Source organism: Eublepharis macularius, chromosome 1 (assembly GCF_028583425.1).
Source record: "Eublepharis macularius isolate TG4126 chromosome 1, MPM_Emac_v1.0, whole genome shotgun sequence".
NCBI classification, from domain to species: Eukaryota; Metazoa; Chordata; class Lepidosauria; order Squamata; family Eublepharidae; genus Eublepharis; species Eublepharis macularius.
The window spans coordinates 251,334,249-251,347,620 of NC_072790.1; the positions used below are offsets into that span (position 1 = coordinate 251,334,249).

Consider the following 13,372-nt stretch of genomic DNA (forward strand, 5'->3'; position numbering starts at 1 on the left):
GTCCATGGCTTGAATTGTCTCACAACGCCGTATGTTGGCCTTATGCCTGTTTCCTCAGGTAGGTCCATATAGTCACTCACTCAGCTGCATGGCTTTGTTCTTCTTCTCGGTCCATCTTCAGGGATTTATGGCCGTGCCTTGAATGTCTGGGACTGGACAACCCACTGCCTTGTCAAGTCGATTGATTTAGGGGCGGATTCTGTCCCGTTCGAAATCCGGTTCCTGCACAATCCCAACGCTGCGCATGGAATGGTGTGCTGCGCTCTGCAGAGCTCCATCCATCACTTCTTCAAGACAGAGGTGAACATTGGCGGCTGATTCTGCACCACAATAAAAATGTCCGGCTGAATTTTCTTGCCTACAGTTGAGGTGGTTGCGGACAGTCCCAGCAAATCAATTCTCCAGCACCAAGGATTTCATTTTTGATCTTTCAATTGTATCAGAGGTCATAAATCCTGTACAGCATGAACATAATAGAATTTTGGTTGTCTAATCAAATATGCAGTTGGAACCCCACAGATCCATTTCACTAATGGCTAGCGTTTTCCTCCATGCATGGAGCCTTCTTTGATGCAAAAGGCTCTCTTAACCACGACACCAAACTGGAGAGCCAGTTTGGTGTCGTGGTTAAGGGCATGGGATTCTAATCTGGAGAACCAGGTTTGATTCCCCACTCCTCCACTTGAAGCCAGCTGGGTGACCTTGGGTCAGTCACAGCTTCTAGGAGCTCTCTCAGCCCCACCCACCTCACAGGGTGACTGTTGTGGGGATAATAACAACAGACTTTGTAAACCGCTCTGAGTAGGTGTTAAGTCATCCTGAAGGGCAGTATATAAATTGAATGTTATTATTATTATATTAGAGCCCCTGAGGATGGGCAGTTTATAAATCGAAATAATAATAATAGTAGTAGTAGTAGTAGTAGTAGTAATAGCAGTAATATATAATAATATATGTGCAGTAATAATAATGTATGTGCAGGCTCTAACCCATAGATCTTCTCTGGGAGTATGTAGGCAAAGATCTGGGCAGCTCGCAGGAAACGTGAAATAATCTTAGGACTCTTGCAGTAACTAGTTTGCATCATGGGACAAGAATTAAAGCAACTTGGAGACTGTGCTAGTAGATTTTAAGGCGAGGGCTAACCAGCCAGCTCTTCTTCCTGCTGTTTTGAAATGTAATCTGTGTCCCATGTATTGTCGAAGGCTTTCACGGCCGGAGAATGATGGTTGTTGTGGGTTTTCCGGGCTGTATTGCCGTGGTCTTGGCATTGTAGTTCCTGACGTTTCGCCAGCAGCTGTGGCTGGCATCTTCAGAGGTGTAGCACCAAAAGACAGAGATCTCTCAGTGTCACAGACCCGGAAAACCCACAACAACCATTGTGTCCCATGTGTCTGCAGAAATCTTGCCCTTCCTTGTGCCCTTTTCTATAAGAGTATTAGAATAGGTAATGAAGGTAAACTATCTGAGAAGGAGCCTTGCTGAATAGCAGCTGATGTTGACTTTGCTGTAAATGGTGTGTAACCTGCCATCAAGTCACTTCTGACTTATGGTGACCCTATGAATGTGACAGTCTTGCTCAGGTCTTGCCAAATGGAGGCTATGGCTTCCTATACTGAGTCAATCCATCTCATTTTGGGTCTTCCTCTTTCCCTGTTGCCTTCCATCTTTCCTAGCATTTTTGTCTCCTCCACTGGGTTTATTAGCAAAGTATGATCGCCTCAATTTCATCTGTTTAGTTTTTAGGGAGTATTCAGGCTTGATTTGATCTAAAGCCCACTTATTGGTCTTTTTGGTGGTACATGGTATCTGCTGCAAATGACATTATACCAAATAAAAATAAAAGCTTTGGAAAACCGGAGCTGCTAGTTCAAAACTAACCTCCTTGTATGCCCTCAGTTCCTCTGCAAGACCATACAATTTGCTTGGTTGCAGGACATTTCTGGCTTTGCAGCAGGGTCTGTTCAGTCTACGCTGAATTGTCCCTAGAATTTCCAGGGCTGGAGGCGGGTAGGGTAGATCTCAGAATGTTGCTGTCAATCAGGGCTAGATAGACCAATGGGCTGAGACTGAATCAGGCAGAACCTCACATCCAATTATATATTTTTCCCGCAGGATGGATGTTGGACCGCAGAGAAAGTGATCCAGGTTCCAGACAAGAAAGTATCGGGATGGCTGTTGCCTGAAATGCCAGGTCGGTGGAAAGGACGGGGTTTGGAATGTTCCGTGTCATTTCCCCCTATTCTTGCTCTTTGAAACCTGTAACTGGTTTTAGAAAATCCTGTTAGTTTAAGTGGATGAGACAAGCAATTGCACCAGCTACTGGAAGAGCGGGACTCTGGCCAGTGTCACGTGCCCTCCTTGCAATGCATGCTATGCAGAAGTGCCTGGTTGAATCCATCCACTCTTTTCCTCTTCCTGTGGTTTCCCAGCTGGAGTGGTATTTTTCAGAGCATTCTCCACTTTCCATGCATTCCCCACATTGACCTGATCTTTCCCAAACCTATTTGGGTACACTCTTTCTGGCAAGAATGCACTTCAAGCATGTTTGCATGCCTTCTGGATGGGAAGTGTGCATTTTGGAACCTCCTGCCCCCATCGACACCCTTTTCCTGTTGTCCACCCTTTGTAGCCACCATTTTCCCTGCTGTGCCACCAGTGTGCATATGTGCAAGCTTTTAAAGAGACTTGGTAGTGGTGATGTTCCCATAGTTATCAATAGCGATATGGCAGCTACCAGTTATGAAAAACGCCAGCCCTCTGGTGGCAGGAGGAGGAATGGCGGGTGCAACAGGGGGAAAGTACATCGCAAACCTCCATCTAGACACTCCATTGTCGCTGTGAATCTTCATTCACAAAAGAGAATCAGTGCTGTAGTTTTTTGTTGTTTTATAGACAGTTCTGTTTCTACTTGAATATTCATTCATTCATTGTCCACCTTTCTTACTGAGATCCAAGGTGGATCACACATTGCAAGTTAGTATAAATAACAGGATAATCAGTGAAAAAATACAGTATGGTACAGGTTGCAGAAAACTGAAAACAAGCGTAAATCTGAATACAGAGATGAAACATTGCTGAAACAAAATATAATTAAACATGCTATCTTTAATGACATGGAAACTACCCTGTAGAAGCATATCTTCATCAATAGACAGTACCCAGTAGAACAGTCTATAGCCCCTTTCCCTTTTTCAAGGCATCTCTCTGAGCCTCCTTAAATATTCGCATAGTTTGCAGAAAGCAAGAAGAGTCGGAGCTCAGACAGGCAGGCCATTCCATAAGGTGGGGGCTACCACAGAGAAAGTGTGTGTATGGACAGCTGTTGATTTTTCCCAACTGGAGAGTGGTATTTGCAGAAGACCCTGTTCAGATAAGCAAAGCTGCGCTGGTGGAACATAAGGGAAGAGGGAGTTCCACAGATATGAGGGGCCAAGGCTGTGAACGGCTTTGAATATGATACTCATGATCTTGAACTGAGCCTGGTAACTGATGGGTTCTTGCTGGACTGGGTCCAATAAGTATAACCTTTTATGAATCAACTTTTAAATTATCTCACAAAGAAGGAAACCTTTCCCCTGCCTTTGGTGCCTCCGCTGAAGCTTTTTAGTGATGTACCTTGGGTTGGATCCATTCCATAAGTGGCAGCCCCTTACCCTGGTACAAAAATGCAAGAGGAGAAGGCTCGTTGCTCCAGAGAAGGTGCCGCCAACAGTGGAACAGATCCATGAGACTCAACCCGTTTCTTTAAGTAAAAAAGAGTCAAGCAGTTAAATAGCAAAGTTAATTTTTAAAAAGTTTAGTCGAGTGCGCTACGTCCCGCTGATTTACTACAAAACCCATCACGCAGTGGGGTTTCTAGATCTGTGCTTCAAAAGCTGCTAGCAATTAAAACAGAGAAAAAATATTCCACCTTCTTCTCCTCTAGCGTTGTCCACTGACATTCTCATTTCACTGGATGACCGATTCCTGTACATGAGCAACTTCATACACGGCGACGTCCGTCAGTATGACATCACTAACCCTCACTGCCCCAGGCTGGTTGGTCAGGTAAGCTTATGCACTCAGGGGTCTTTCTCTAGGGCTGGAGAAGCAGCCAAGCATATAAGGTTGCTCATCAGAATTAAAATCCTTCGCGATCTGATGACAGCGCCACGGTTTACTGTGAATGCATGGAAGTGCCTTATGCCGAATCAGGCCCTTATTCCATCAGAACCAGTCTTGTCTACTCAGACTGTCAACGGCTTTCTAAATTCTCAGGCAGAGGCCTTTTCATATTACCTGCTACTTAATCCAGGGCTTGAAGACTGGACCTTCTGCATGCCAACCTGATGCTATACCATTGAGCCATGGCCCCTCTCAAGGGGACAGAGTCTCTGCAGCTCCTGCGTTTTGCAAAAAAACACCCTGTTGAAGCCAGTATAACTTTGGCCACCAGATAGCAGGACCAAATATGGGGTAGCTGCTCCGATCCTAACCTGTTTGTGTGTGTCCTATTTCTTGCACACAACGTGAGAGAAAGAGAGTCCTGGGAAGTATTCCTGGGTCACCCTTAAGCGTCACACCAAGAAAGGGAAGTGGTGTTGATTTCAATCCTTTTCACCCTGCCCTTCCACCTCAGCAAGGGTGGCAAGATGGCTTAACAGACTGTTCTGCATTATGATTATGGTGACATTTTTCAGACAGTGTCTTTGGCTTGCAGGCACTGGGGCGTCTGACTGACCCTCTCTCTTTTGGGCTGGGGGGATCTTTGTGTGTGCGCACAGGTGTTTTTGGGCGGCAGCATCACCAAAGGCGGAGTGGTCACCGTCCTTGAAGACCAAGAGCTGAACTGCCAACCTGATCCTTTCGTAATCCAAGTAAGTCAATCACAAATGGAAGGGAAGAGTTTGGGGGTGGGTGGAAAAGTTGCCAACTTGCTTGGGAAATTCCTGGAGATTTGGGGGGAAGTGCCTGCAGAGGGCAGAGTCTGGGGAAGGAGAGAACTTGGCGAGGATATGATGCCACAGAATCTGCCCCTTCAAAGTCTGAACTTCATTCGCTGGAGATGGCATCTCCCTATTCCAGACTCTTTTTAGCCATGGAACTGATTCCCTGGCCTGTCCTTCCCTCGAGTGTATGGAAAGCCCTGATCCTTCAGTCCTTCCAAAGACTATGGAAGATGGTGCTCTTTCCAAGGGCTTTAGAGGCATTGAGAATATTGGTTGCTTTTGGTGCTTCTTCACCTGCTTCAGCATTTTCCTCATGTGCATATGTTTCTACTAAGATTGTTTTATATTATTGTTCTTAATGCGCCGAGTCTCAGCTAGAGATGGGCACAATCCACATTATGATCGAAAAAAACCCACGATAATGGCGATCGCACGATCGGGACCTGGCGGATCGTGCTTGGCCATGGCCAACGATCCAGCGATCGGGGGGGGGGGGGCTGGATCAGGGCTGGATCGGGGCGATCGTGCTCGGATCGGGAAGCCAGACACTCAGGCGCCAGCCATCTATTCCCCTGGCAACGGAGCCAGGGGAATGCCTGAGCTGTGTTTGCCCTCCTTCTGTTGCCCTGAAAACCCGAACGGAAGCCCAGCTTTCCTTGATCAGCAGGGCTTCCTTCCAACCATGGAGCAGCAAAGCAGTCACCAGTTGGGAGAAGACACCCAGGGGAGGGAGGGGGACGGGGGTATTCTGTAGCCATGGGCACTCCAATCTCATCCCTGCAAACCCTGATAGGCAGCTCTGATGGCCAAACACAGGCCAGACCCCCCGCCCCCTGAGGGGAGGCGGCTCTTCGCTGTCTCCCCGTGCCTGCCATGCCTGGTGGCCGCCACCAACACCCACCTTCCCACATAGCTGGGAATAGCAGCGCGCCCCGCTTTGGCCTCCACGATCCACGATCCATGGATCGGAAACGGGAGATGATCGGTGTGGATCGTTTATTGGGGATCGTCGCCGGCGCCGATCCACGATCAGCTGGATCGTTAATTTATTTTGGATCGTGCCCATCTTTACTCTCAGCTGCCTCGAATTAATAAGAAGCTGAGTTATGAATATCTGAATACTCCTGCCTTGGAAGCCATTTATACTCCGTCTTTCTCACTGAGACTCAAGGTGGATTACATAGCGCGAGTCAGTACAGTAAATTTCAAAGACATTTCAATAACCAACATAATCTTGCTATATAATTGAGTAAGCGTATACTCTGGTACGCCACCAGAGGGTGATGCCATGGAGGGAAGCCTAGGCAAGGCACCAAGTCCTCCAGAAAACATGCCATGGTGGGAAGCCCAGGCCAGTAGCAGGATGGGAGCAGATGGCAATGCCCATCTCCCGCCTTCTCCCAGGTAGTATTAGGAGTGAGGCAGGTGGCAATGCCCACCACCCAACTTAACCCAGCTGATATTAGGAGTGGAGAGATGGCAATGCCCACCCCCACCTAAACACAGCTGGTATTAGGAGTGAAGCAGGTAGCAATGCCCATCTCCCCACCTTAACCCAGTTGGTATTAGAAGCAGAACAGGTGGCAATACCCTCTCCTATCATTAACTCATAGAAGCATAGAGTTGGAAGGGGCCATACAGACCATCTAGTTCAACCCCCTGCCCAGTGCAGGATCAGCCTAAAGCATCTCTGACAAATATTCAGCGAGCCTCTTCTTGAAAACTGTCAGTGAAGGGGAGCGTACTCTGGCAATGCCCATCTCCTGCCTTCACCCAGCTGGTATTAGGAGCGGAGCAGGTGGCAATGCCCAGCCCCCACCTTAACCCAGCTGGTATTAGGAGCAGAACAGGTGGCAATGCCCATCCACTGCCTTAACTCAGCTGGTATTAAGAGCGGAGCAGGTGGCAATGCCCAACCCTGTCTTAACTTAGCTGGTATTAGGAGCAGAACAGGTGGCAATGCCCACCCCATGCCTTATCTCAGCTGGTATTAGGAGCAGGTGGCAATGCCTACCCCCCCTTTAGCCAGATGGGATCAGGAGAGGAGCAGGTGGCAATGCCCACCACTCAACTTAACTTAGCTGGTATTAGGAGTGGAACAGGTGGCAGTGCCCATCCACTGCCTTAACCCAGCTGGTATTAGGAGCAGAACAGGTGGCAATGCCCACCCCCTTCAACCAGATGGGATCAGGAGAGGACAAGATGGCAGTGCCCACCCTCCAACTTAACCCTGTTGGTTTTAGGAGTAGAGCAGGTGACAATGCCCTCTCCCCGCCTTAACCCAGCTGGTATCAGCAGCGGACCACATGGCAATGCCTGCCCCACTTTGAACCAGTTGGGATCAGGAGTGGAAAATTTGGCAATGCCCACCCCTCAACTTAACTTAGCTGGTATTAGGAGTGGAACAGGTGGCAGTGCCCATCCACTGCCTTAACCCAGCTGGTATTAGGAGCGGAACAGGTGGCAATGCCCACCCCCTTCAACCAGATGGGATCAGGAGAGGACAAGGTGGCAGTGCCCACCCTCCAACTTAACCCTGTTGGTTTTAGGAGTAGAGCAGGTGACAATGCCCTCTCCCCGCCTTAACCCAGCTGGTATCAGCAGCGGACCACATGGCAATGCCTGCCCCACTTTGAACCAGTTGGGATCAGGAGTGGAAAATTTGGCAATGCCCACCCCCATCTTAACCCAGCTGGGATCAGGAGTAGAGCAGGTGACAATACCCACTTCCTTCATCCAGCTGGGATCAAGAGCAGATCAGATGGCAATGCCCGCCTCCCTTCACCCAACTGGGATCAGTAATGGAGAAGGTGACAATGCCCCCCTACCATAACCCAGCTGGTATTAGGATTGGAGCAGGTGGCAATGCCCTCCCCTGCCTTAACCCATTTGAGATGAGGAGTGGAGAAGGTAGCAATGCCCACCTTGAGTCTTCACCTGGGTGGGATCAGGCGCAGAGCAGGAGGCAATGCCCTTCTTCCCTTCACTCAGACAGGATAAAGAGCAGAGCAGGTGGCAATGCCCATCCTCTTCAACCTACTTGAATAAGCCACTGAGCAGGCAGCAATGCCCACCCCGTCTTCACCCTGCCAGAGTCAGGAGCCAAGCATACAGCAATGCCTGCCCCTCCCTTCAACCTGCCGGAATCAGGAGCAGAGCAGATGACAATGCCTGCACCCCCTTCATCCAGCTGGGATCAGGAGCAGAGCAGGTAGTAAAGCCAACCAACCACCTTCACCTGTCAGGATCAGGCATAGAGCAGGAGGCAATGCCTGTTTCTCGCTTCACCCAGCAGGGAGTAGGTGGCAATGCCTGCCCCCCTTCAACCAGCCATAGTCAAGCACAAAACAAAGGCAATGCCCCCCCTTTGCCCAGCATGGAGCAGGCATGGAGCAGGTAGCAAAGCCCACCACCCCTTCACATGGCCAAGATCAGGAAGATCAGGTGTGGAGCAGATGACAATGCCCACCCCCCTCCTTCACCAGCTGAATCAGTGACAGAGGAGGAGTGAATGCCTGCCTGCCTGCCCTCCCCTTTCTAGAGCCTGTTGTATTTTTTTCCTCACAACGGGCTTTGTTGCTAGTCTATATGTATAAAGACAATTGTCCTGACAGACTCATCAACGTCCAGCCCAAACCCCTGGACCTAGAAACGTGAAATTTGGGGAGAACATTCCTTTTGTGATGTAGAGACTCACTAAGAAGGGATTTTAAGAAATTCACCCCCTAAGGGGGTAAAAAGAGGTAAAAGGTGTTTTCCCACAGGGAGGAGCACCCTGCCAGCCGTGTTTTCCCACAGGGAAAACATGGCTGGCAGGGTGCTCCTCCCGCCTTCTGCCAATTGCAACTCTTCCCTGAGGTCATTTGCATATGCAGGACACATGCAGTACCTCAGGACACATTCAATGACTCCCAGTCATTGAATGTGTCTTGAGGTAAGAATACACCTCCCAATCTGACCCTCTAGGGTTGCCAATCTCCCTGTGGGGCTTGGCTTTCCTGTGTGGCTGGCAGCCTGATAGGTCAGCTGTGGAACTGTGTTCTGAGGTAAAAATCAGGTCAAGGAAACTGCAGACAGTTGAAGAAAGACAGTACAAGACTTCTGAAAAGGGATTTTATATAGAAGTCAGTATGACAACTGAGTTTTTAACTGTTCATGGGGAGATGGTGCATGATCTTTATAGGGGCCATTTCAGTACGAACCTCTCACATGAACCTGCTAAAGGGCCCACCACACCACCCCTCCCTCAGTCCAACTCCACCTCACACCTCTTGTAGCCATCACATCTTACTGCCCCCAAGAAGCCTCCTGGCAGACATTGTGTAAGATACACCGATGCTAAAAGGAGAAAGCAACTTAGCGATGCGGCAAAGAAATATGCACATCATATTCCCGCGGTGCACTGAGCAGCAGTGGCCAAGTACCAGCAAGTCCCGAGTCCAAGAGAAAGGTGACCATCCCTGCAGGACTGGGCACAGTAGTGATGACCCTAGCAGACCTAACAGCCATGATGTACCCTGATATTGTCACTATCACGGAGAAGTCCATGGACGGGCTGTGCAAGTGTGCCATTCTGACCCCCAAGAATGACAAGGCTGCCATCATTAATGAAACACAACTTAACTCCCTCGAAGGGGCAGAAATGGAGGACAGATCTGTGGACTCAGTGGTGCAAATGGATGATGTGGTACCCTGTGGAGTTCCTCAACATGCTCAACCCTCCTGGCTTCCCAGCCCACAAGCTTCTCCTCAAAGTGGGGGCTCCAAAGTGGTGGAAAACCACCAATCAGGTCCTTCAGTAGAAAAAAAAACGGTTGTACATATTTTTCACTTTATTTATTGCACTACACTCTTTTCCTTTTAAAATTCTCTTCAATAAATGTTACTTTTCGAAATTCACTTCATCAAGTTTTAGACATCAACATGCTCCGCTTTATACAAACACTTCTGTGAAGCGCGAGTACTGTGCTATTACACTACAAAACCAACTCAACCGTCCCCCAACCAAAAAATGTTACATACCCATAAATACTATAACTGGATTTAAATACTGTAGCGAAGCACGAGCATCAAGCTAGTAGGATATATAAATATAAATATGCAAAGATTTAAAACCAGCAGAAATACAATACAGAGTGGTAGAAATAATGTAAAAGTACCGGGTGGATCATACTTACAGCATCAGACAGTACACAGAAGTAAAGTCTATAGTCCCTGTCCCTTTACCAGTGCATCTCTCTGAGACCAGTTCCTTACTGTACAGCCATCCTTTCTGAATAATTCAGAATAATTCTGAATAATTCAGTTTGAAGCTATTTAATTCAAGGAGCAGCTTCAGGCCGCTCCAACCCCTCAGGGAAAATTATTTACATAAAACATCTATTTCAGATAGTCCCAACAACAACCAAAATACAGACTAACAGCCAATTAATATAAACACAATCCCCCTTTCAGTAATTAGTATAAGAAATGCTCCTACCTAAAATATCAATATGAGACATTCGAAAGAAGTGCTGCTGAGGTAAACGTGCTTCTCCCTTCAGCTTCAGTCCCTCAGGGACTATTTCAAATAGTCCCAAACACCATTCAAAATACAGACTAACCTCCAATTCATATAAACTCAAGCCTCTCGTTCATTAATTAGCATAAGCAGGGCTTCTTTTCTGGGAAAAGAGGTGGCGGAACTCAGTGGGTTGCCCTCAGAGAAAATGGTCACATGGCTGGTGGCCCCGCCCCCTGATCTCCAGACAGAGGGGAGCTGAGATTGCCTTCCGCGAAGGCAATCTCAACTCCCCTCTGCCTGGAGATCAGGGGGCGGGGCCACCAGCCATGTGACCATTTTCAAGAGGTTCCGGAACTCTGTTCCCCTGCGTTCCCTCTGAAAAAAAGCCCTGAGCATAAGAAATTCTCATACCTAAATATGTTTCTGAGGTAAAAGGGCTTCTCTCTGCACCTCCAGGCCCTCCAATCTATCATGGAAAATGGCGCCTTTTTTCCCTTATAAGGAATGGCCCAACTCTTTAGCTCCCTCTAGTGGACCAGGGGTTACACAGAATTTCAGAAGAGTTACAGAGTTGGAAGGGGCCCCTTCGAACTCTAGTCCGACCTCCTGCCCAATGCAGGATGAGCCTAAAGCATCCTTGACAGATATTCATCCAGCCTCTTCTTGAAAACTGCCAGTGAAGGGGAGCTCACCACCTCCCTAGGCAGCTGATTCCACCTTTGAACTACTCTGACCGTGAAAAAGTTTTTCCTAATATCCCGCCGGCACTTTTCTGCATGTAATTAAGCCCGTTGCTTCGGGTCCTATCCTCTGCTGCCAACTGAATTTGCAGAAAGCCAGAAGCGCAAGATGTTTCTGTGCTCCTTACTAGGCAATTTTTCATCCAAAACTGGCTTACGCCTCAGAATTTCCACCTTGCTTCTCCAAGGAGCCCCCAAATCGGTTGCCTGAGATGGTGGCACCATCTTCATGTGTTGGGAGATGCAACATTAGCCAGGAAGCAGGTTTTAAATGACAGAGCAGAAATTGCTCTGGAGTGGATGGATTCTCTCACGGACCTTCACCATCTCTGACATGCCAAACTGCCTCCCCTTCTAGAGAGGGTGCGCTTGATAAACACTCCAATAACCATAATGTAATAATGTCCATAGTCCCTGTCCTTTTACCAATGCATCTCTCTGAGGTAGGGTTCCCAGGTGCTCACCAGTGGCGGGCAAACTCTTGAAGGTTTGCCATCTTGCCTGCTGACCCAGCAGTGATCAGTGGGAGATGGCAATATCCCAGCAGGCACCCTGGGAACATGTGCCATGTGTGCACTCCCAGCAGGTGCAGCGATGTCACTTCCGGAAGTGATATCATGCCAGCCACAGGAGTGTCCCCGCACTTCATTTGGGGCCCAAGTGGGCAGAATCACCTCTGTGTGGAGCGCAGGAGCGCTTGCGCGGCAGGCACAATGGTGTCACTACCGGAAGTGATGTCATCAAGTCAGCTCCAGGGTGTGCGTGCACGTGCTTCACACACACGTGAAGAAGACCGTAGTGAACGGCATGAGGTAAGTGCCAGCTGCGTCTACCTCCTGGTGGAAGGAAAGAGGGACCTGCCAACCCTATTCTGAGGCCAGTTGCTTACAGTACTGCCCTCTTATCTGCGTAAAAAGCCTTCTTGAATTACTCAGTTTTGCATAGTTTGCAGAAAGCTAGGAGAGCGGGCAGTTTTTAATCCAAAACTGGTTTGTGTCATAGAATTCCCTCTCTGCTTCTCCAGGGAGCCCCCAGATCTGGTGCCTGGTACAGCTGCACCACTTAGCCTCAAGGTACACGAGCAAAATGTGCTTCCAGTAGAACCATAAAGACCATTTCCAGGGCGTGGATTTTCTTTTTTCTTTTTTTATATCCATTTTTATTGAGTTTTATAGTAAGGGGAAGGGATTACAACAATCTTTAGCAGGTTCGCCACAAGACAGATATACATCAGTCCAAATATAGAAAGCCATTAAATATATAGTTAACGCCCCATATACCTTCAAGTTTCCCTTTGTTTCTATAGACGTTATTTATTATGCTTTTTAATCCACTTATCCTATTCCTTATATCATTTCTAACATTCTTTTCCTTTATATATATTATAGATGAGTTATTCTAAGAGCAGAAAGTAAAAATAGCAGAATAATATATATCAATCAATCAAACAATGGTCTATCGCTATATAAGCAGGAAGTATTTTTGTGCTGATTTTCCTCTTTCTTGTCTCTGTTCTGGCCACACTCTCCAAACTTGTGTACTTAAGTTTTCATTATAGTAGAGGTAGGGTGGGGGGCCAGGTCAGTATTTGATTCAAAAGAGGAGCAGTCCAACCAGAGCTATTTAGTTGGATGTTCATATTAGTAAGAGTGGAGTGTCTACATAAGCTACAAAGCTAAAACACAATTTCACATTTAAAAAAAGAAAAGAAAAGAGAGGTAAGTTGTATATATTATAGATGAGTCGTTCTAAGAGCAAAGAGTGAGAATAATAGGACATAAAATAACAATCAAGGAATAGTATAACATCTATATAAGAAGGAAGCCTTTTATGTTAGTTTTCCTCTTTCTTGCCACTGTTCTGGACAAACCTTCCAATCTTATATACTTAGATTTTCATAATAGTAAAGGTGGAAAGGCCAGATCAGTATTTAATTCAGGAAAAGAAAAGTCCAACCAGAGCTGTTTGCTTGTGTTTTCATATTGATAAGGCTGGAATGTCTATATAAACTACAAGACTAACAGATGGTTTCTCATCTTTTTAAAAAAGAGAAAAAAACGAAGAGAAAGGAAAACTGGTTCCTTCATCTGCTTTGTCTTGACCATCTGCCCTATTACTTAGGTTTTCATAATATTAAAATTATAAACAGCAGTCAGTTACTTAGCTTAACCACTCATTTATATTCTAAAAAGAAAGAC

The 13,372-nt window shown here is 47.2% G+C and overlaps 1 protein-coding gene across 1 annotated transcript in view; it reads left to right on the forward strand.

Annotated features, from left to right (window-relative positions):
- Positions 1 to 13,372, forward strand: part of LOC129329976 (methanethiol oxidase-like) — a 35,836-nt gene that overhangs the window by 19,887 nt on the left and 2,577 nt on the right. The window contains exons 7-10 of the mRNA XM_054979755.1: positions 122 to 300; positions 2,116 to 2,194; positions 3,929 to 4,050; positions 4,767 to 4,859. Of these exons, the coding sequence (XP_054835730.1) occupies positions 122 to 300; positions 2,116 to 2,194; positions 3,929 to 4,050; positions 4,767 to 4,859 (473 nt within the window). The remainder of the gene's footprint in view (positions 1 to 121; positions 301 to 2,115; positions 2,195 to 3,928; positions 4,051 to 4,766; positions 4,860 to 13,372) is intronic.